The following is a 24,941-nucleotide window of genomic DNA, read 5'->3' on the forward strand; positions in this document are numbered from 1 at the left end:
TTCCCATGACCGTGAGATATATTTGGGGGCTGCAGGAATGCTGTGAATTACTCACTCTGACAGGCTGGTGTCTGCGGGGCCTCCCACAGGGTCCCAAGGAGAGGACATTGGCTGGTGGGAGCCAAGCGGGAGCTCACTCCTTCTCTCTCATCTTTCCCCACCTGCCACTGGGCAAAGCAGCTAAAATAACGCTGAAAACTCTTCTCAGTCTGCCTGTGACATGCTCGTTTCTCCACAGGGAAAGCCAGGGGGGTTTGTACAGAGGAAGGAAAGTGGGGAAGAGGAGCCAGGGATTTGGCTACCATCTTGGAAAGAAGGAGATCAGCTGAGAACAGGCAGATCATAAAATTAAAGGCTTCTGGTGTGGGTAGTTGTAAATGCTGACTCTGAAGAAAGTAGACCGGCAGGGCAAGACCCCTCATCAGTGCAAAAAAAGATGATTTACCAAGGTCAGAATTTGGGCCATGGAAAATTCCCTTTGTTTACTCCATTTTTTTTTTTTTTTTTTAAACAGCCCAAGAGCAGAGAGAAGATTATGTTTTTGCGGGGAAAGAAAGGCCCCTTTTATAGCTCATAAACCTAGTGAATTAAATGCGTAATATGGATGAGTTCTATTGTATTTTATCACGGGAAAAAAGATTAATTGGAATGCCTCTCCCCACGAGAACCACTGCATTAACTTCTCCCCAGCAAGTCACATCCTGTAGAGACAACAGCAACAAAGGTTTCGTTCCCTTAACTTGGATGAAACAGCAAAATTCCTGAGTAATTTGTTCCAAATTGAGGTTTCTCCTTGGGCTTGAAAAGGGATGCTGTTAAGAGTTGTTTTGTGGAGACTCTCAGGATGGCTGGAGAGCTTAACCCCAAGAATGACCACCGGTCTTTTCCCTTGGCCCTGGGCAGTCACCGGGACGGGCTCTAGAGCCACCTTGGGAGCCCTCCCTCCCAGCCCAGAAGCCCAGAGCGCCATTATTCATTCCAATGGATTCCAATGGGTTCCCAGATTTTTCCTCTGTAAACACCAAGTCCAGCCCTGGGCTGACTTGCCATTGTTTGGCCCCGAATTTATGGCTCAGATAAGGGAAGCAGCATAGGGCTGGGTGGGGTGGGAGGGGCAGGGGTTGCCACGAGTGAAATAACCCAGTATTTTCTTGTGCTTTTTTCTCCATATCTCAAGGTCCAGAACAGGCTGAGGGTGACCAGCTCCGGAAGCTTCCATGATGCGAAATACCTTCTCAGTGACTTCTTTTGTGTACTTTCTTCTATTTTTATTAAACTTTTACTGGAAAAATGGAATGTATGCACATGGTAAAAATATACTTATTTATTTATTTACTTATTTATTCATATCAAACAGCAGCACAAATGTAGACGATGAGAAGTTTCCCTTTCATCTCAGAACCCCCAGCACCAGCCCCCTCCCTGGCAACTACTATCAATGGACTATGTATCTTACCAGGGATTTCTAATGCATACTAGTCTATGTAAAATAAAATACATAGAAAAATACAGGTAAAGCTCTTTTATACTAGCAAGCTCGCACTACCTATGGCATCCTGAACCTTGCTATTTTCACCTGTCGATGACCCCTTGGAGAGCCACTTTGGGTAACACATGGATGTGTCTTGTTCTTTTTAATAGCTACATGGTACTCCATTGAATGGATGCAACATATGTTTAAAAATATATTTTTTTGTTTATAAAATACTACAGCTATTATTTTGCAAACCTGCACTACAGGAAACACATAGTAACGAGGAAAATCTCATTAACCCTTCCTTCCCCTCTTTTTTAAACTTTCAGTCCTAGCACTCCAAAATCCCCCTGCCCCATAGGTTGCCCCGAAATGATGACACTAGGACATTCAGGTGGCGGCCAGCAGAGAGGACAGGGACTGGCCCCCAGAGCTCTGTCTCCACTCCCTGGTCTCTGTCTTGGAAGTCCCCAGGCCTCTGTCACCATGATTACCTGTCAATGCACCACCCCCCGCCCTTCTCCCAAGGCCAAGCAGCGAGGTAATCTTGCCCCTTCTCTGCTGGTAAAATCAGCAAGACCTGGGTTCACAGTGGACAGAATACTGACTGGGACCCCAGGACCACCCCTGCCTAGTGTTTGTAGAAGACACAAAGCCCCTCGTTGGGCTTCCGTGTGGTGTCAAAGAGAAAAACACCACAATCCCACCGATTAAAACCATCTCACAAACTCTGCGCGCCCAATCCCCTCTCGCTCCTCAGGCTGTGGCTTCAGCATTCCAGGCTGGGGAGGACACTCTGTCAGTTATTTGGTTATTTCACAGACCTTAACATGCCCACCCCTTAAATCTCCTAGGCAACGTTACCCTAAACATCCCAGCTCAAGTTACAGATTTGGAACGCCTGCACGTTATCATTGGATTTTTCTGAAACTTGGTCATTCAAGCAGAAAGGGAAAAAGTGTTTCTGGAAACCCTCTCCGTGAGACAAACAGTACAGCTGGCTAACCCTCTGACACAGGACCATCATGCCCGGGGCAACAGGCCTGCCAAGGAGGATGAGGTCTCATGTAAGGAGCTGCAGATGTGCAGCTGCCCAGGAGGGTCTTCACAGACACCCAGCTGAGGGACGGAAAGCCCTACGGGACTCGGAAGACTCTCCATGAGGCTCCCCTTCCCCAGCCCTGGCCTCAAAATAAAGGCAGATGCTGCAAGCCCTGGTTCTGGTGAGGCCGTTCTCGCTGGTTGGGGAGCAGCAGGGTTTGCTCCAGATTTGTCTTTAGCTGCTCAGCATTTACACAGGAGCTGCCAGAGTCCTGAACTCACCCCCTTGCTGGATGATTCTAGAAGAAAAAAAAAAAATCATGCAGCTGTTTCAGCTTCTCCATCCGTGGAAAAACCTTCCAACTAGGGGCTGGAAGGGGCCCAGCGCTGATGTTGCATCCTGAAGAAACTCTTTCCTAGACAGATTTTAGAGAACTAGGTCTGTGGGACGGGGTGTGGGATGTTCAATCCCTCGCAGCCGAGGAGTGGCCGGTGGGAGAGCTTGCCTCGTGGCAGTGGTGAGAAGGGAGGCTGTCACTAGACCAGACGTTACCTAGTCTAGTATTATTTCAGGTTCACTAGTGAGCTAACCTAGTCACTAAGGCATTAGGGGGGTTACTGCCTCATCCTCTAGAACAGGGGTCAGCAAACGACGGCCCACAGGCCAGATTGAACCTGCCACCTCTTTTCGTACAGCCCTCATGCTAGGATAGGTTTTTTGTTTTGTTTTGTTTTGGTTTTTTATTTATTTTTATTTTACTTTTCATTTTTGGCTGTGTTGGGTCTTCGTTTCCGTGCGAGGGCTTTCTCTAGTTGCGGCGAGCAGGGGCCACTCTTCATCGCGGTGCGCAGGCCTTTCACCATCGCGGCCTCTCTTGTTGCGGGGCACAGGCTCCAGACACGCAGGCTCTGTAGTTGTGGCTCACGGGCCCAGTTGCTCCGCGGCATGTGGGATCTTCCCAGACCAGGGCTCGAACCCATGTCCCCTGCATTGGCAGGCGGATTCTCAACCACTGCGCCACCAGGGAAGCCCCAGGATAGGTTTTTACGTTTTTCAATGGTTGAAAGAAAATCCAAAGAAGAATATTTTGTGACACATGAAAATGATATGAAATTCAAGCTTCAGTGTCCGTAAATAAAGTTTTGTTGGAACTCAGCCGCGCCCATTTGTTTACAGTCTATGGCTGCTTACACATTACAACGGCAGAGTTCAGTCACTGCCACAGAGACCATACGGCCACAAATCCTGAAATAGTTACTATTTGCCCTTTACAGAAAAGTTTTCTGGTCCCCTCATTCTAGAGCAGGCCACTAGGTAAAAATCAAGGATATTATGTAGGTACTTCTATAGCAAGAGAAATCACAAATTCCTACAAATTTTCTATTGACAAAATTCAAAATATCATAACTGAGTACAATGTTTTATCATACGGGTCCAACGCAAAGGAAAATCTTTTTATGGGGGGATATTTTGCTTATCGGGGGTTCCAAGTTAGTGTTCCCTTTCACCAAATTGATTGCAAATGTTCATCTGTAAAAACCATTCTTAGCTTGAAGGCCACTGGCCAGTACAAAAAAAGGAGATGACTTCAATTTTCTGATCTCTTATTTCAGTTCCATGAGAGTCTAATCGGGAACAAATACTAACAATTTTAAATTGGATTCGGGACAACAACAGAGTGCATGGTCAGTTACACTGTTCCTTCCTACCCCTCCCCCACAAAAGTCAGCCTCTTAAAGGAACCACACACACTAAAGTTTGTTCGAGAGATTGTGAGAAATTCCAGAGGAAGGATCATGTTTATTTATAAGCACTCTGACGTGTGACATAAACCAAAATATACGGAGTATCAGCTATGAACCAGGCCTTGTACTTGGGTCTGGCGGAGGTGGGGTAGGCGTGGTGAGTTCAATACAAAGAAGTATGAAATGTTATCTACATTTAAGGACTTTCAACTAAGAGGAGAAGAGAAGGAATAAATAACAGTTAAATAATAGAACTAAACTCTGACACCAATGCTGCTGCTATGGTAGCACGTGACTAGCATGTAAGCAGTCTTTATTGGAGCCTATAAATGCAATTTCTCTTAACATGGGGCCGGGTATTCAGTTTCCCTTACTCGGAACTGAAGAACCTGTACAATCACTGCTCCTCTTGGAAGAGGATTACAGCAATTACCCATCTCAAAAACCGCAAGGAAGAGCATTCTGAAACAATCACAGCGGGGACTTCCCTGGCCGTCCAGTGGTTAGGACTCCACACTTCCACTGAAGGGGGCATAGTTTCCATCCCTGGTCTCGGAGCTAAGATCCCGCATGCCACATGGCGCAGCCAAAAAAAGAAAAAGAAAGAAAAAAAAAAATGAAACAATCACAGGGGCTGAAACAACACTGCAAATTCAGACCCTGATAATGCAGTTGTTGAAAGTGTTACATCCAGCGCTGTCAACACTCAGTTAAAAACACACACAACGACTTCAACCCTATCCAAGGGATAGAAATACCGAAGATGTAAGAATAGAGAAACATGGGAAGAATAAAAGACCACCCAGGCAGAATCAGCCAGAGCCTAAGAAACCATTGGAGCTTTCAGGCCTCCCGAGAAGTCACCACCCACAGAGACATGAGCCAGCAGGAGCGGGAAAGAAATGGTGGGGGAAGCCCAGGGAACTGGGTTCAGCACGGCCTTCACCTGCCTTCCCGAGGCACAGAAGAAGGGTACTCTGCTTGGTGCTTTCAAGCATCCCTAGGGATGTTATACAAGTCAAGGTCATCATACACATAGAAAATGTCTCCTTTGGCCCACAGTTTACTAATTCACACTTACCCCCCTCCCTCCTAACCCTGGCTTCCCAAGTGAAAGAGCACCTCGGAACAACCAAACGTGAGATGCTGCGAACTTCATCTTGACTAGCACACGAAGAATTATCACACAAGTTCAGTACATGGAATATTTTACCAGATTATCTGAAAAGCCCAGCGGAGATACTCCTTTTCTACGACTCTTTAGAGAAGCCAGTCTCAAAGTAAGGATCAAATGTGGCACAAAGTATGATTTGCAAACTCGATGACTCTGGATGAAGTCCAACCAAGGACAATTCTGTGCTTCTTGAACAGAAGCCATCACTGTGCCCATCAAGGTGTAGTGCGTGGGTGGCGAATGTACAGGACACGAACATTTGTGGACCGTTTGCTGTACCATAGACACTGGACCATACAACAAGTGTAATAATCAAGGGAGTACACCTTTTACATCCATGGTCAATGCTGTCTACAGAACCAAGTTCTTGGCAAAATAGCAGTTAATGGAAGAGAATGGTTACTGGTTTTCCCCCGTGTGATGATATAATTATTCAATAACTATTTTTTGAGCCCTCACACTCTTCTAGACACAAAAATGAGTAAGATGGGGCTTCCTTGGTGGTGTAGTGGTTAAGAATCCACCTGCTAATGCAGGGGACACGGGTTCAAGCCCTGGCCCGGGAAGATCCCACATGCCGCGGAACAACTAAGCCCGTGCACCTTAACTACTGAGCCTGTGCTCTAGAGCCTGCAAGCCACAACTACTGAGCCCACATACCACAACTACTGAAGCCTGCGCGACTAGAGCCCGTGCTCCGCAACAAGAGAAGCCACGACAATGAGAAGCCCGCACACCGCAACGAAGAGTGTCCCCTGCTCACCGCAACTAGAGAAAGCCCACACACAGCAACGAAGACCCAACACAGCTAAAAATAAATAAATGAATAAATTTATTTAAAAAAATGAGTAAGATGCATTTCTACCCTCAAATGCCTTCGCTTCAATCCAGCAAGACAGTGGTGAGCCAAGGGTGAGGGAAGCCCAGAGAAAGGAGAACCTATTGGCCTGAGAGGCTTAAGGAGAGAGCATCACACAGGTGGCTCCATTTCAAAGGGACACTGAGAATCCTCCCCATGTCTGGAAAAGTCTGTAAGGGCTCAAATGTGTTTTCTGCAACATTTCTCAGAAGTTGCTTCCCAGGAAACTGAATCATGGTTCTTCTGGGTCTTCGCTGGTGCCACACCTCCCATGTGCTTTGTCCCTATTTGCCAGGAAGCATCTCAGGCAAGGAGGTTCTGTCACAGCAGAATCAGAGCCCAAGTCAAGGGAAAGGACCTTCAGAATGAGGATACAAATCACCAGGTGTCCCACCACCTGCTCAGGGATTGCCTGCTGGCAAAGAACATGAAGGAGCATTCTTCTTTACATTACTCATGGAATTCACAAGACAAGCTGCTTATGATTCTTTCTTGTTTGAATGCTAAACATGTTTCTAAAATAAGCACTAGCTGTGTATTGATACAGGAAATTGACTGGAATTTTCAGTCAATTGGGTACAAAACCATCTCATTACTACTGAAGCTTAAACCTTTACTTTATTAATCCTCACCAGTCAATAATATTGTAGACACCTGGATGGAACACAGAAAAGGCTAAAACAAAAGTGGAACACACACTAAAATCAGAGCCCTTACCAGAACAAACTGAGAAGCTTTCTATGAAGAAATATTAAAAGTACTGTCATTGTCTTCATTATCCCTAGATGTCAGGAGATTTAGAATGTAAATATCTTCTAATATGATGAACTACAATTTCTACATGAGAAAGGTAGAGTCTTTCTCCATAAAGCAGTGTTATTTTGCTTTTCCTGCAAATGTACCATCTTCCAGATTGTCAGAGATCCCCACTTCTAAAATGGTACCTGAAATTAAATTAGCCCCAAAAGACCAAAGCTAAGGGCCTGGAAGAGAAGTAATGACCCCCACTTCCCAGCTTCCCAAGACACTACAGTCCAAGAAGTTCTCAAAGAAAACTCATGGAGGAAGAAGCTTGGCCTCCAGGTCTACAGGGATGTTCTGGCCACCATGGAAGACAGAAAATACATCACTGGTCATCACTAAGAGGGTCTGGGCCAGTGAGCCCCAGACCCACCAACCTTGAGGAAGCACCTGCCCCTGGCATGGTCCAGGCCAAGACATGCACCAGATGGAGAAGGGGCTACACCAGCTATGCCAGCGACACATACACCCCCTGTACCAGCTCTTCTGCAATGGTGATGTCTGACACTAAGTCAGCAAAACCAGGATCTTCAAAACCAGGTCACACTGACCTAGCCTAAATATCCTATTTTTCCACAATAAAAAACAAAGGACAAGTCATCCACCACCCACTGGAATAGTTAAAACTTTGGGAAAATTTTCCCATACAACAAACGTCTTTAGAGGGTGATAGGAAGACAGATGAAGAGACAGACAGACATTTTTTCCTTCAGTGGAAGTTCTGAAATATTGAGGCAACTTGGATTGCATTTTTACTGCCACTTCCAGGCAAAATCCTTTTGAGATTTCTTGTTCTGCATGGGTTTACCCCACATTCCTACAAGTGAATTCTTCCAGGGAGGTCACGAGATACTCTCTTAATCCCATAACCCCCGAACCCCGAGTGTTTGATGAAGGCTGAGGAAGTGAAAATTAAGTAGGTCTTTTCCTTGAGTAAATCAGTTCCCTTGCCTTAATACCCCCCAGAGAGTGGAAATCAGCCAAGGTCAGGAGAGTGAGTCTGCCTGGGAAGAGATGATTTCATTGATTGGGACTTTATGGGGCTTGTATGTTTTATGTGGCAAATACTTTTGCTACCCTTTTGCAAGGGCGGGGGTGGGGTGGGGGGAACAAAACAAAAACTCCATCCTTGGCAGGGATCTTGAGTCACACAATCTGGGAAGGGAATGAAGTCCAACCTCATTTCCCTACTGTCTGGAGTCTCAACGGCAATTAAGTTCTGGGGGATGACAGGGTTTACATCCAAGAGGCTTCCATTCCAAAGTGTGGGGCTCTCCTCAAAAGACTCACTCACCCTGAGCATTCCATGATGAGGGAGCAGACACTGGCTCCAGGGAAGACCCTGAGTGAATTCACACCACACTGCCCTGGACAGTCTCTCCATTGACAAGGCACCCAAGAGCACCTGACCCAGAACTCTTTGAAGACAACACTGTAGGTGTCTGTCTTCTTTCTGTTTCAAGGTTACCTGTCTCACATCTACAGTGGGAATGCAAAGCTCTAGCTATCCTTATAGAATTGTAAAGTGAAATACGATAATTCACGTAACACATTTGTTAGAGGCATGGCAATGAGAACTCTTATTTACTACGAGCTTCTAGGTGGCAGGAACAATACTGGATATGACTTGCACAATCTCTGACTCTGCACTATATATAAGGGTTTAATAAATGCTTGTGATGAGTGGGTTTTTTAAAAATTAAGAGTGAAGGAACATGTTACAAAACTACAAAAATTAAAGCAGTGTGGCAATGACATGTGAATGGACAAACAAATCAACGGAAAAGACTAGAGTGTACAGAATAAGCCCTAGTATATACAGTGATTTAGTTTATGATAAAGACATTGAGAAAGAAAGATTACTGAAAAACACTGTTGGTACAACAGGGTAGCCATCTGGAAAAATATACATTTAGACCCCTATGTCATACCTTGTGAAGAATTTCAGATTGTTCAAAAACTTAAAACATGAAATTCTACTCCTAGGTATATACCCAAGAGAAACAAAAATGTATCATAAAAACTTATATAAAAATACTTATAGCAACATTATTCATAAGAGCCAAAAAGTGGGAACAACACAAATGTTCATCAGTGGATGAATGGATAAACAAGGTGTGTTGTATCTATACATAGACATGCAATGGAATATTATTTGGTCATAGAAAGGAATGAAGTACTGATAACGTGCTACAACTTGGATTGAACCTTGAAAATATTATGCCAAGTTAAAGAAGCCAATCACAAGAGTCTGCATATTACGTGATTCTATTCATATGAGAGTCCAGACTAGGAAAGTAGATTAGTAGTTGCTTAGGGCTGGGGGGAAGGAGAGAACGGAGGATAAGGGGGTGACAGCTAAAGGGTAAGGGGTCTTTTTTTTTTTTTTGAGGTGATGAAATGTTCTAAAATTGACTGATGATGGTTGGGGACATTATACCTACATGGCTGCTTATATATGCACCCTTTTTTTTTTGAAGGATCTATAAAACTGGGGCTGTGCTTTCTTCCAGCAAGGCAAAGTGAGTGAACAGGGGTACAAGGGAGGTTTACTTTTTACTGTACCTTTTTGCTTTTTAAAACTATGCCATGGGGGTTGGAAAGAAGGAGAGAAAAAAAGACAGAGACGAGGGGAGGGGAAAAGGAGGGAGGGTGGGAGGAAAGGAAAGAAAGGAAGGAAGGAAGGGACAGTTAGGATTATTGTAGAGAGGAAGAAAAATATGTGGTCAAATATATCCTTGACAGATATTATCACTGAGGGTGGAATTCTAGGGATTTTCACATTATAAATTTCTGCTACATATGCGTACTTAATAATAAGCAGGTATGACTTTTGCCATAAAAAAAAAACACATAAAATTACTATATTGAACTCCTTAAAGAATGAAATAACAGATTGAAATGTGTAGCTGTTGTTTACACTATTTTAAATTATTTAAAGTAACTCCACTGGAAAAAAAATGAAAACAACAAAAAGAAAAAGAAAAACTGAGTTTGCCCAGTTGGGCCCTTTTATCTTGAGCTTGGAAAGCTGAACTTTTGTCCTGGAAAGTCAGTGGAGCAACAAGCACAGAACTTGGTGGAAGGGGGTCTTGTGGACGCCCAGCCTGAGGCTGGAAGCACTGAGATACCTACTCCCAGCCCAAGGCCAGAAGTCCTCACTGGCTCTACTTAACTCTCCACCTCATCTTCTCTTTCTCCATCATCCCTTCTGATCTGGTTACAGGAGGAAAGAAGCAGACAGATTCAGGGGAGGAACCAGGGTCAAGTTCAAGGGCTCTAGCCCTTCATCTCTCTTAGCTTCAGTCCCTCTAGAGAAACATGCTCTGCCCTAGAAGGACTAGACCCTCCCAAACCCTATGATCCTTTAAGAACTGCAGTGGGCTTTGCAAATGTATCAAGGGGAAGGGCCATCATCCCATAAGTCACCTTCTAGAAGGCAGCATTTGAGAGGTGGAATCATTCACTCTGATTATTTGGGACCTTTCTCAGCAGCCATCAATCCCATCCTTTTCTCTGTTTCTTGCTGCCTCCAGCCTCTCCATTTTCGCGGCTGTTTGGAGCCCTCCTTGCTGAATCAATGGCATCTTGTCTGTGGTCTTGACCCAGCTCCAAGTGATGAACCAACTTCATTGGGAGCGTCTGCTGAGGGCTCTCTGAGAAGGGCCATTGTTCCCCCCACACTTGTCCAAAGCCTCCATTTAGGGACGGCTGTGAGCGTGGATGGAGGACATTCATCACCGGGAACATTTGCCAACAAATGAGAGACAGCTGCTGGGCTCGAAGGGTGTGTGGCTGAATGTCGCCTGCAGTGAGATTTATTTTTCCAAATGAGAATATCCTCACTTACCTTTTCTTCTTCCAAATTATAAGAAAAGGGGGAAGTGCTCACCTTCCCCCTTACCTGTCCGAATCCACAGCCACCCCACTAATCACACAGCGTGCAAGGCATCATGGGAGCACATGAGCAAACAAGGCCTCCCGCACAGAGCGTGCGTACACTGCACACACACACCTGCCTCCAGGCCCACGGGGAGAAGTGGCTGGGTCACGCGAGCCGTGCCCTCTGGCCAGGGGTCATGCCTTGCCTCTCCCGACCCTCCACGTGCCCACAGCAGTGCCGGGTCCACACACTCAGCAGGGACTCCTGAAGGCTGGTTGAGAGAGGCAGATGCGAAACCGGCCTGAAACTCCTGGGAATTACCAGGAACAGAGCAAATGCCCGCTTCTGTGCCAAACATTCTGCTGTCCATTTTAGGGGCTATAAAACTAGCCATGGGGACCAGGCAGGGATACGAGGAACAGAGGCCCACATACGCCAGCCCAGGGAAGTGCGGACTGGATCCCACGTGCAGCCTGAGCATCTGGAGCCAGATGTGATCCATGGAAGCCGGCTTCCAGAGGCAGGGGCGGGGATGAGGTGGGTGTGAGTGGGAAGGGAGGAGGGATGGGAGCACACGTTCCCTGTCATAAAGAACAGCAGAAGCACAGGTCTGGCCAGGCCAGCTGAGGAGGCAGCAGGCAGACAGGACACCTGAAAGCCAGGCACACAGAGAAGCCTGCTTTTAGGAAAGGCTGTTTCATCAGCCAGGGCTCTCCTCAGAGACGGCTAAGCCTCAGCTGTGAGCACTGTTGGGGAATCCTCATCCCTACCCCAAAGGGGTACACCAAGATGGTAGACTGCAGCTGGGAGACCCAACGCCCCATTTGACATAAGATTCAAATGTGGCTGCCAGTCAGGTGTGAAGTCATTTGAGGATGGAGGTCACGCGGAGCTCCATCAGGCTACACCAAGCAGCAGAATGTGCTGTAGGGTCCGACGGAGCCGGGTTTGGATCCTTCCAGATTGGCTGTGAGCTTTTGCTTGGGCTGCCTCTGGCCTCAATGGCTGGCTTCAATTTCCTCCACCCACAGAATAAGGATAATCATGTTTACTGCTGGATTCCTGCCTCCCTGCCCCCATGCCCAGTCCCGATTCGGCAGGCCTGGAATAAGATGAAAGTGTCCAATGGAAAAGCTCTGGGAAGCCTTTTATTAACATTCTCAGCTCAGCCTAACTCAGGGGAACAAGCCTCTGCATTCCAGGGGACTTCTCCCACAGCAAAGCAATGACAGGAATGTCACCGGAAGATTCTAAGATGCTTTTCCTATCAGAACCCTCCCAGGTACGCAGCTCCCCCCAGGGAGGCTGCAGGTACCTGGTGGAGGGGAGAGTAGGTATGTGAGGTGCTCACCACCACCTCCCAGGAGGATGCAGGGATTAAATGAGAGGGTGAGAACAAAACGCCGGGGGAGAGAGGCCACTGCGGAGCCTGTGAACACGGCCGATACCAGATGTGGGCAGCGAGACTTACACTCGGCTGAGAGTCTGAAAACTCGCCTTCTGGTAGAAATAGCTGCCTGGTCAGTAGCTGTGTGACAGTTAAGTTTAAAGGCTCAGGCCCTCAGTTACCCCGTGGAGAAAACAGCTATGTTAAGATTGCTGACACATCTCACTGGGACATTCGTGAAAGTTAAAAATGGAACATACACTGAAATAAGCAGTAGAAGATACTGGTATTATTATTTTTTCATAATCACTATAATCACTCTTGATGCTCCACTTAATATCAAGAAGGCGGCAGCATCTGCAGAGCAGGGAAGATGAAGAAAGTCAGGGTTGATGGGTGGGGGGCAACCCCCCCCCCCCCAAAGAGAGAGGCAGTGCTGGAAGTCACGAGAGGTCCACTGCATGTGTCCCAGGCAGCAGCTGCCAGGAGGCCAGGGCTTCCCTGGGCCCAGCGGGACCCCACTGCCAGGCCAGGGAGCAGCAACGTGGCTCTGAGCAGATGCTCTCGTGGGGTTGCAACTGGTAACCAGGCCATGTGGACACCGGTCCCGCGACTACAGGGGGCGTATCACCCTCCTCATCTTGTAGATGGGCACTTGGCACGGAAGCGTCCACTGCCTGTGGGACTGAAATGAACTTCACCAGCCTGACCGAACCTCTTACTGAGACGTCACTGCTGACTGTGATCCCGCATCTAATTGCCCATCTCAGCAGCCAATCTCAAACACGTTCCCACAATGACCCAGAAAGCCCGCCGTCTGGGGAGAGTTGAGAACTAGTCAGGAACAGTCGCGATGCCTAACGAAGCACCATGGACTGCCCTCTGCCTGCTATGCAAGTCCCAGTCCAGCACTGAAATAATCACCTTTCATACATGTTCAGTGCTTTTCAGTTTTCAGGACACTTTCCATGCATGGTTTTCACTCATCTTCCCAACAAGCCTGGGACAGGAGTAGAGCGATGATTATTACAGATGGAGAAACCTGAGGCTGGGGTGACAGAGGATTAGCGAGGCACAGTGTTCTCATACTAACGGGTTCAGAAACAGGAAGCAGCTTGCCCCTCCCTCACACAGCCTTAATGGCCGCATTACTGAAAGCAAAGGTTTTAGGCATCAGAAATAAACATGGCAGATCCATGGCAAATATGGCGCAGTGCCTTGTTTCACCACCACCTACGGCCCACAACTAGCATCCTGGGGCTCTGACCATGTGCTGAACCTATGGAGAAGTACAAGATTTCACTCAGTTCTTATAAACCTCTAGGGAAGAGGGTAATCAGCCCCTTTCAGATGAAGAAACTGAGGCTCAGAGAGGGCAAGTAACTGCCCAACGTTGCAAGTATCCAAGCTGGATACGAACCAGGTCGGCATAAATCCTGCCATTTTCGACCATTATTATATTCCCTGAAACCTGCACAGTGGGAGAATAAAGCATTCAATGTCTCTTAACAGGGAGAAGTAATTCAGAGATGTTAGGTGGTTCAGAGATCAAACAGCTACTTTCCTTCCCTGGCTTTGCCTGGTGGGAAGGATGCGGGACCATCATTCGGGAATCTCATGCAACTGTCCTACACCTGCCACCAATGGGCTGTGCACCTGCGGGCTTTCTCCATGCCCAATCTCACCCTCAGAACCCCCTTCAGTAAAGTGCGGAAAACTGTAATAGGCCTGTAGCACCTCAACCTCTTCAGAGAAGTATGAAGGAGAATATTCTTCTAGGATGTGCTTAGATTTTTGCTGTGGAATAAAAGACTGGTGGTAACCTACCCATTTGTAAGAGGCAGTGGGTGACTGGGAAGCTAAATTCCACTGCTTGTAAAGTGCTCTCAGAATACGACCCAATTTTGGCTTTGATTGTAATAAACATACTATATTTTGAAAATCTTAAAAAAAAAAAAAAAAAGAATACAACCCAAGCTTCCGGCTCTCCCACCTCATCTCTCACCACCGTCCCCATTGCTGACTCTGCTCCCAGCTCCCAGCTCCTAAATCCATATCATTCAAGCTCTTGATGATCTCAGGACCTTTGCACCTGCTGCTTTCTCTGCCTGGAACTCCCAACCCTGGTTCTCCATGCAGCAGGCCCCTCCTCTTCACTTATATCTCAACCCAAATGTCATCTCAGAGAGACTCTCTGTGACCACCCTGGCTGATATTGGGACTGCTCCCTCCCCCTGCCAATTACTCTCAAAACATACTGTTTTTCATGTTACTTACTACTATCTGAAAGTATCCTTTTTTAGACCCATTAATACCGTGCCCAGCTTTATCTCAACACCCAGACGACACCTGGCACATGATGAAGCTCAAAAAATGCCTATGGTGTGAACACCTGGAAATTCGCCATTACAAAGGGCTATTTACACACATCAGCAAGTTCAGTAAAAAACCACAAACCCTTCTAATTGGAAAGGACCCTGGGGCTGACACTTGCACTTAAGAGAACAGAAATGAAGATCTACATTGTTCCAACACTGAGGTATACACATTCCAGTGGAGCCAGGAATGGGGAATGCAGGGCAGAAACTGAACTTGGTCAGTAAATGGACAGGTCAGATGAAGAACAGCTAGAAGAAAAAGACATCAGTGCATGAGAAAGAACAGTGGGAGAACAATCAAACCAGCAGAGCCAAAATCAGGGGTTTTTCCATTTTCTGAAAACCTTAAGCTTTACTTCTTGGCTTTTACACACAGATGGATTTGCTGCTCCCCATCCCCAGCTGAGCCACACCTGAAAGAGTTAGCTCTTCTGCCCACACTCACGAGACCCCAGGCAGCCTCGCAGAGCACACACTGGGCAGAGCAGAAGCGGGCAGTGGTCTCCCTGGTCCAAATGGCTCTACCACACACACCTTTGAATCTCAAAAAGACTTAAAAAAAAAAAAAAAAAAAAAAAAAGACAAAGGAAAACAAGTATATTTCAAGTAGAAATAGAGGTGGAACAAAAAATTTCAGGGGCCAACTCTGTTCAGATTAAATAGACCCCAGGTCTGTTTGTGGAGAAGCAGTTGCTCTGGTTTGGCTGCACCCATTTTGAGTGAATAGTCCCATCTCCTGGGTGGAGAGAAGCAAAAAATGAACTGCTATACAGAGTCTAGCAACTTCGTGTCCAATCAATCAGGTACTGGAAAAATCCAATTCCAATGCCTTCGACTCAACCTGATAAACCTTTGGACACAACCCTTGGCCGTGACCTGCATGTACTTATTAGCAATCGAACCCAAAGATGACACCTGGTGCTCAGAGAAGCTGGAGGTGACTGAAAAATAACACAACTATTAAAAGCCAGCTCTACCATCCCAGGCTGATCCAAGGGTGGGTTACAAGCATCCCCTCCCCCCCTGACCACAGCAGGCTGCTAATCACCGCTACAGCTCTGAAAAACACATTAACTTTGGCGTGAATTGTAAGGGTGGTCTATTATCACAACCTCAGTGGCAAAGGGTCTTGGACAGCCCAGCACTTAACAGAAAGAGAACGGCCTCCCCATTAACTCTTCCCCCTGGCGGGGGGCTGCAGGGAGATGAGCGCGCACCCCACTCCCACCTCTCCACCACACGCTGCACGTGCTGCTGGTGTTGCCGTCACTACGCCCAATTCTATTTCAAGTCAGATTTGTAGGCTTCTGGCATCAGCAGCAGACTATAAACAAACTCTTACAAATTCCCTTTCATGGGCTTCCCTGGTGGCCCAGTGGTTAAGAATCCGCCTGCCAATGCAGGGGACACGGGTTCGAACCTTGGTCCGGGAAGATCCCACATGCCGCGGAGCAACTAAGCCCGTGCGCCACAACTACTGAGCCTGCACTCTAGAGCCCACGAGCCACAACTACTGAGCCCGTGTGCCACAACTACTGAAGCCCGCACGCCTATAGCCCGTGCACCACAACAAAGAGTAGCCCCCGCTCTCAGCAACTAGAGAAAACCCGCGCACAGCAACAAAGACCCATGCAGCCAAAAATTAAATTAATTAATTAAAAAAAAAATAAAAATTCCCTTTCATGCCCGTATCCCATTCCCCGCTACCAACAGAGATGATGTTCTCTCCATTATGTACCTTTTTTTTGGGTATGTGTTCCCGCTCAATGTGTACTGCTTTATGAATTTTTAATGGCCTGAAATGCAATTGTCAAAAGGGCCCTTCTGCTTCCTACCTTTCAGTCAGCACTATGTCTTAAAGAGCCATCTGTGTTTCTGGACAGACATTTAATCCATTGCTTCCACTGCTGCATAGTTTTCTAGAATGTGCACCTGCTGCCATAGTTCACCTAGACACCAAGACCACTTCCTGCTCTCCACCACCGCAAATAACACTGCAAAGATCATCTTCAAACCTGTCCGGAGTGGACCCATGCAGAAAGTTCTGAGTGTTCTGAGAACACTTGGCCTCCTGCAGCCCCTCACTTCCGCCAGCCTACTGGGCGGTTGTTTTGGCTGGTTTGGCTCTGAAAACTAAAAGAGCCCAAGCAAGCGTTTCTTCAGGTGCTCGTTACCGTTCCAGAGGCTCCTTCACCTGTAAACTCCCACTCACACCCTTTACTCATCTTCTTTTCTACTGAGATTTCTGCCTTTTTCTGGCTGATTTGCCAGAGTTCCTTGAATATTCTAAATGTTAATCCCCTGAAGCTTTTAGACAGTGTAAATCTCTCTCTCCTTTCTGCCAGCTGCCTATTACCTTTGTCCAGAAATATCATTAATGAACAAAAGCCCTTAACTTTGATGCAATCAAACTCAGGAAACGAGGAGAGCAACCATTTCTCAATCACACAATCCTATACATGAGCACTGACAATACACCACCCGTGGAGTGAGGTGCTGTGGACACAAGGAGGAATAATGGCTTTTGACCCTTGAGCTTTCACCCTCCTGGGAACACAGGCTTTCCATCAACTGTAACATGGACTCAGTGACCATGGCCATGGAGGGTCATGCAAGGTGCAGTGAGGGGTTAAAGTCTTCAGGGGGTCAAGGTCAAGGGTGAGTGAGCATTGACAGATAAGCCTGGCAGGCAGCCCTGAGTGGAGACCATTCTAGGTCAAAGGAACAGCATTTGCAAAAGTCCAATTTGGGGAATCACAAGGAATCCAGTATGGCTGGGGGCACAGAACAAAGTGATAAATAGCCATAGGGGCTGGACAAATAGGCATGGGCCACTGCAGAAGGAGCTCAGATTTTTTCCAGTGCCAGACCAAGGGAGAGCACATCTCCCTGCTCTCCCCACAGCCACTGGAGAGTTGCTTTAGCCACTGCCTTCACTCAAGGTAGAGGGCCTGGTTCAGGGACCCTAAGAAATCTGGGCTCAAGAAACCTGGGCTCACCTTAGGTACGTAGCAAGGTATTGAAGTCTAAGAGAAACCCACAGACAGAATATTCTAGAAAGAAAAGGTTCATGAGCATCCGAGTTAAACTACCAAGGTGGTAAGAGACACCCATTGGACAGGTCTGGACTGTCCTGAATGAAATGAAGACTTTCCTTCCTGGCCTCAGCTGGAAGCTGCTCCAGCTGCTGCTCTTGCCTTGGTGAAAATTCGCAGCCACAGAATTCCCCAACTGCCAAGTGTGCTTGTGCCGGAAATGTACCTAATAAAGTCATTAGTGACACAGCGGAATCTTACCCAAGACCCCACCAGGATCTCTGCCAGCCAGCTGTTTCCTCCTGAATCTAAACCATTTTCACACTCAGTAATGGTAATGTTTTAAGAAAAGAAAAAAAAAAAAAAAAGCCATTTGTAAAGACTATTTTGCTCCAAGCTATGTGACTGGCCTTATTTTTTCCAGCCAGAGAAGAAATCTATATGCACAGACACATGGCAGCCAAGGGTGAAGGCACAGAGCAGCGTTGTGCAAGATGCAGTGAGGGGTTGAAGGCTTGGGTTGGCGAGGGGTGGGGTCGAGGTCAAGGTGTCAAGGCTGAGTGAGCCTTGATGGATAAGTGTGGGATCTGGGCGTCAGTCCACCCCAGCAGAACACGTCCTCTGAATTCTCACTTTCTCTCTCCCAAGCTGCCTCAACCTCCCCAGGGCAGAAAAATAAATCTTGTTGTAGGATACCAATCCTATCCTTTAAGGGCATTAGGTAAATAGCTTTAGGAAATTTCAAGAAAATGGGGCTGATTGTCCCTGACAGCTCTTCTCCAAGACACACACACACACACACACACACACACACACACGCACACACACGTCCCAATCATGCCTAATGTCTGTGAAGTGAATGAGTTCATCAGCTTCTTTCCCCTTCACTGGGGCCCCACCCGCTAGGTATGTTAAGGGCTGCAAGGATGCAAAGAGGGGGGAAGCCAGACCCCCGACATCGGTGCCCCCCGTGTCCCCCAACTGTCCAAAGGCATTTTCAAACACAATCCCTGCAACCACTTTCGCTCTGAGATGACTTCCAAGTCTACTGCTAGGGCCAGGGAGGTAACAAAGTGCCCAAAGCTGCCTACACACTTTAGAGGCCTCCTGCTTAGGACAAGAGGCTCCCACCTGCCAGCTGCCATGCCCGCGTCAGGCGTCCAGCTGTACTTGAGAAACGAGGCTGAAACTGACCTGAAACTTGCCCTGGTGAGTGGCCTCCACATCCTCCCACAGAGAATGCAGGCTTCTCTGCCTGCTCCTCGGTCAACAGCATCATGTCGATGCCTCCCTGCAGACCTGAGAGCTCTCGGGGCCCTTACCTCAGGGTCAGAGAAGCAAAAACCCCACTCACTCATGAATTAGAGCCCCCTCCCCCCAGCCTCTTTCAGTCGTGAGTGGAGACCTGGGGGGTAGGGGCATGGGAGAGAGTCATGCTTCCAAAAGATCTGATCTCAAAAGCAACAGACTAAATTCTCCCTTGGAGAACAGAATGACCTTTCCCACTCTCAAGGGAACCAGTGCGTGGCGAGCCAGGAGCGACACCTGGATCCCATAACTCTCGGAGATTTGCCCCCAGCCTGAACTGTTTACAATTACACACACCAAACCAGCATCAGATGGGCGGGAGATGGACACTTGCCCACGGGGAAGCCAGGAGGTCAATGGGAAAAAATTATTTTAGTCGATGCTGAGCCTTCATGTTTGGAACGTTTATCCAAACTGTGGCAATGTTCTCATGCTCCCCCTGTGCAGATGCCAGGCCCTCCGCTGATGCTCATTTCCAGGGAGCTTGGGATGGCAGTGGGAGGAGCCCCACCCAGGGCTGAGACTACTTCTTCCACCCCTCGGAGGCGAGCAGGTCACAGGGCTGTTTAAGGACCAGCAGAGAGAGGGCAAGAACCCCCTGGGCATCCTAGCCTCTGTGACTAGTCACATTAACCTGCCCTAGGTCAGGGAGGATGGCTGGCAAGGTTTCATGGTTAGCAAATGACTTGGACCATGAGGGTTGGGGAAGGTGACCGTCTTTGCAGCAGGCAGTGTGGAGTGACACTTTCTAGGGCCTGATGAAGCAGCAGGGGCTGCACCGAACAGATTTCACTCAGGCCTCCTCTTCCAGGAAGGAATGAGATCCTCCTCGTCGGGCTGGGAGCATGCCCCATTTCCCACCCTGCCTCTGAGGTCATCAGCGCCTCCTGGGGAAGCCTGGAGTTCTAGCCTTGGCTGCTAGAGATAAGAGCAGAGACCTGGAGGCATGGGGAGGCTCTCTCTTTCTGGGTCTTTCTGACCTTAGGTTCCTGGGGAAGATCCTTTTTCTAAAGATACAGGAGACCTGAACAGAACTGACAGAAAGAAAAAAAAAAAAAGTGAGAAAGTGTGAGAAAGTCAAGAGGAAGAGAATAAAGGAATGAAAGAAGAGAGCAAGGGTGGGGGAGGGAGAAAAATAGAGAGAGAGGACGTTGAATGTACAGGAGCAGGTGTGAGCCTGTGTGCACCCAGGAGGGGTCTTGCAGCACCTAACACACACTCACACTTGCCAGAGCTGGTTTTGTCATCAACCTGACCTGCTTTGCCACAGTCTAAGTTGCAGGGCACCTGGGACATTACTGACTTGAACCAGAGAAAGGCTTTCACGAGTCTCACCCCAGCTCAGGTGCCTGCAGTGGCTCTCTCAGGGGACCCTCAAGGGCTTCAGACACCTGGAACTGTCACCACGCACTAGACAATGGCACCGGACCGTCAAACACACCATGATCCTCAGCCACAACTCCAGAAATACCAGCCACAGAGACCCCATCTCCAAAACAGGCTAAAAGACAGGTATCCAACTCTGCCATCACTGTCATGGACCAGCCGCACTGCATCAGGCACTCGAGCAATAGGTGTGAGGTTGTTTGATACTTGCTGCCTCTGTCCAAGCTCTGCCGCATCACCACCCTTTATTTCCTTCCACTTGTGCAGGAAACTGCCAAGCAGAAGCCACAAGGGGCCTCTGTTAATGGAAGTACCTAGTGGTGGTGTCCATCTTCATTTCTTCAAAGAAAGTGCTAGAAGGGGATGCCACAAAAGGCCTGATGATGCAAAGGGCAGTAGGGTGGTGACCATCTCAGGCACATAAGGAGTCTGGGATTGTAAATGAGAGTATTTTCCCCCAAGGAGACCCAAGAGCATGAAGATGAGGATAAGATGCCCCCAAGCAAACCTCCCACCCAATAAGTCCCAGCCCTGATATCAGGGACACCCAGCGCCCTCGGAGTTCCTTCCCAAAGGCCCGTATTTGAATTTTAGTAAATCAGCTCAGTATGTTCTAGGATTGTGGGTATTAAATAAGTCAGTGAAATCTCCAAACAATAAGCTCATTCAACACAATCTTTCTTCTCCCCCCTTCTGGGGACTTGAATATAGTTAACATGAATAAATCCTGTTGTGTAAAAACTGGGAGAGAAGAAAAAGGGGGGTGGAGGATGGAAGGAAATGGCAGGATTCCCACTTGTTGGTCTAAGAGGAAGGCTGACAGTCCTCAGAACCCCCCAAAAATGCCAGTATGCCAGGGTAGCCTGGGGAGATGGTGGTAATAGTTTGCAGTCCGGGGAAGGAAGTATCTGGAATTTCCCCACCCATGCACTCCCAGCTTCTCCTCTGCAGCCCTCAAACTAGAATTCAAACTAGTACTCATGTTTGTACTCAACCTAGAAGTGGGTCCTTGGGCTGCCCCAAACCTGGCCCTTCCAAGGTGGACCCGCCACAAGCCAGGCCTGACCCTGCATCAGGGAAGATTCACTGCAAATATGCACAAAAAATATTCCCTGCCTCTACCTCACCCTCCACCACTGTCCCCCAACAGAGTTGAGAAAATTAGGACTAAGGACTGCAATTATTCTACTATTATTCTGCTATTATTCAGCAATTCTTCCTGAATACCCCAAGAACAGGTGGAACAGACCTGCCTCTGTGGGTAACTAGTGTCCTGGACACATTTATGATTAAGAAGAGTTGCATGTGTGAAATTCTCCTGTGTAATTCATGACTGAAAGTTATCTGGGCCCATATGGTCCTCAGGGATGAAAGTTCTGCAGCCTTCCAACCCACTGTACTTAACGAAGATGAGAAGACACAGAATCGGCTAGCCAGGTCATAGAGCCAAACACAGTTCACCTGAAGAACAAGCCAGTTCGACTTAGGGTTTGAGTTTCTGAGAAATGGGAACCACTGAGCTCTTCAGATTCCATTAGGACCGCCAGAATGATACTTCCTCATTCTCGGGGGAGTCTGCATCCCGTCTCCTGGACTGGTGAGCAAGGGCTACTGCTGCTCGTGCATCACAAGGCTTTTCCCTGCCTGGAAACAAAAGGGCTGATCCCTTACCTCACATGGGAATAGGTGCATTATTTTGCTAAATCATGCATTCTCCCCCCTCAAAATCAATCCTAGCTAGCACAGACATGCAGGATTGCCAAAATCAAAAGGTCAGCCAGGAAATAATTATGGTGCAGACTCAATTCCAATTCAATAACTTCACTGGTGAAAAAAACAAAAATAAACAAAACAAACCTTGCAGCATAAAGCCTGCCAAAGTCAATACATTAGATCCATGTGTGTGTAGCAGAAGAGTTCCCAGGGTGGGAACCCAGAGCTAAGGCTTCAATATTCCATGACCCTCCTGGGCACATCTGCTGCCTGGGTTTTAGGAGACCTGCTTTTCCTTTTCTCTAAATAGAGGGAGAGCTTCCACCATCACCCTGTTTGTGCCTCACAGATAAGTCTCTTGCGTTTAGCATACCGTCACATAGTCATTTTGTTTTGTGCCAAAATTCTTCACTGTCTTCTGCTGCACCTCCAGATGGCTGCAGACATGACCACACCAAGACCTCAGATGCTATTTACAACCTGTGATGGCCAACCACACGCTTGATGGATTCTTCATCTTGTATCACAGTGTCACAAATGGCTAGTGTTTGTTTTAAAGTCAGCTTTCTGGAGGTATAATTTACACAAAGAAAAAACAAACAAACAAAAACGCTTCCCCGTTGACTGCACAGCTCTAGAACTGTGTAACCACCACCACTATAAAGATGCAAAAAAATGAAGATTTGTATCATTCTAGAAATTTCCCTCCTGCCCCTTTGTGATGAACCCCGTGTCCCAGCGCTAGCAGCTACTGACCTGTTTCCCTTTCCAACAGTTTTGCCTTTTCCAGAAAGTCACATAAATGGAATCATGCAGGGTGTATAGGCTTTTCGAGTCCGGCTTCTCTCCCTTAGGATACTGGTGTGTATCCTTCGTGGTTAGTTGCAAACGGCTAGTTTTTAAGCTTTGGACTTCTGCTTTCTTGTCAAAGAGACGAAATAATTGGCTCTAGTTCGTCTTTGCTATGGAGCAACCACATGTTCGATTTAGAGCCTTTAAATAAAGCTGAGGCCTGGGAACAAGGTGACCCACCATCTCGGGTCTGCCCGGGACTACGGGATTTCCTGAGACTTGGCACTTTCAGTGGCAAAACCAGGAAAGTCCCAGGCAAACTGGGACAGTTGGTCACCCTCCTTGGGAAAGACGCCTCCACAGGCAGGAATGCACATGGCCCTGCTAAGACTCCTTCTGGAAGCAGCAGGCTGCTCTCTCAGAGCTAACAGCGAACCATCCTTCCTCCATTTAATCAGGAGCAGACGGCCAGTTTGCAATCCGCTGGGGCACAGCTCACCACACTCTGCAGGCCTGCTGCTGTCTTTGATATCCCTGGGAGGGGCTCAAGGAATTGAGAGGAGAACTCAGGGGTCTGTTTGGGAAACAACAGAGCAGGGCTTCTGCTGCTGTCGGTGCCCCTCCCTGCTCCTCCCTGAAATTTAAGGCCCACAGAGAGACGGGAGGTGAAAATACGCTGGGCTCATCTGGTTTTGCACCAGTGCAGCATGACATCCAGGGTAACGCAGGCTCTGACTTTTTCTACACGTTCTCCCTACTCCCTCTCAATGGAATTTTTCATTAGTTTGTTTTGAGACCAACTAGGGAGAAGGTGAGAGCCAAGTGACAGAAAATTAGTAAAGAGCTTTAAGTTCTAGTTAGAATTTAAGAGTCTCTCCTGTATAAACTTACTGAGACAGCAAAGAAATTCCTTGCCCAGCTCCTTTCCAGCTGACCTCAAGGGGATTACACAGGTGCTCTGAGAAGCTAGGCTGACTGGGAACAGGCTGAACATCCCCAGCTCAGAGCTCCCAACAGCTTCGAAAAGCATGTGATGGGCACAGCTGGTGCCCAAATTAACTGTGAGGAACCACCCAACCCCCAAGAAGGCAGGAACTGGTGGGGCCAGGACCACATCACCGAGGTTTCAGGGTATTTGCTCCCCTGAATTAATACAACATTGCCCCTTACAAGTACAGCACAGAAGCTCTTAACAAGTTATTCCATCAAGCAGCAGTTAGTAATCATTATCCTCACTCGTACAGGTGAGGAGACAAGGCCCAGAGAGATTAATTGACTTGCCCAAGGTCGCACAGCGAGTTAGTGGCAAAGGCCAGATTAGAACCCTGAGCCCCGGAGTGCCCAGGCTGGCGCCCAGCTCCACGAGATCCCTCAGCCATCGGTCCAGAGCATGGGCAGAGCCAAGTCTGTGCCCTCGGGAGCCCTGGAGGCCAGGTGAGCTTCTGCAGAGGGCACAGGCAGGCTCATACTCACAAGCAGAAACCTGCAGCATCCTTCTCTGTACCACCAGACAGCAACACCCCTGTGCTGGAACAGACAGAAACAAGGCTCAAGTCGGGAAAGCCAAGGGTGGCCACTGCTGGCTTGCATCTCCACTTCTGGAATCTGGCTTTTGAGATCGTGCCTCATTTCCCTTTGTGACCCAGGGCTGCTCCTGAGGGCCGGAACCTGAGAGAGGAGGCACTCTTGTTGCCTGCAATTCATTCCTTCATTCATTCCCCCATCATGTCTCAGGCACTTACTATGTGCCCGGCAGTGCACTAGGGGCTGAGGGGGAGGGATCCTTGGAGGAGAAAGACACCCCTGTCTTGAAGGGGCTTCAGGGGAGACAGACATAGAGGCATATAATGATAAGACAACGTGACTTTAATTCAACAAACAGTTTTCGAGCACTTTCGATGTGCTACACCTAAAATAGTGAGGGAGCACAGAGCAACTCAGGGGAGGTTTCATGGAAGAGGAGG

General features: G+C 47.8%; 1 protein-coding gene across 13 annotated transcripts in view; it reads right to left on the reverse strand.

Moving 5' to 3' along the window:
• Positions 1-24,941, reverse strand: part of AFAP1L2 (actin filament associated protein 1 like 2) — a 96,966-nt gene that overhangs the window by 66,686 nt on the left and 5,339 nt on the right. For 9 of the 13 annotated variants that reach the window (XM_082407797.1, XM_082407793.1, XM_082407788.1 and 6 more), the window contains exon 2: positions 24,451-24,504. The exons of the other annotated variants lie outside the window; for them this stretch is intronic. In XM_082407797.1, the coding sequence (XP_082263923.1) occupies positions 24,451-24,504 (54 nt within the window). The remainder of the gene's footprint in view (positions 1-24,450; positions 24,505-24,941) is intronic. 13 annotated transcript variants of the gene reach the window in all.

Source organism: Balaenoptera borealis (assembly GCF_965194805.1).
Source record: "Balaenoptera borealis genome assembly, chromosome: 10".
In the NCBI taxonomy this organism is placed as follows: Eukaryota; Metazoa; Chordata; class Mammalia; order Artiodactyla; family Balaenopteridae; genus Balaenoptera; species Balaenoptera borealis.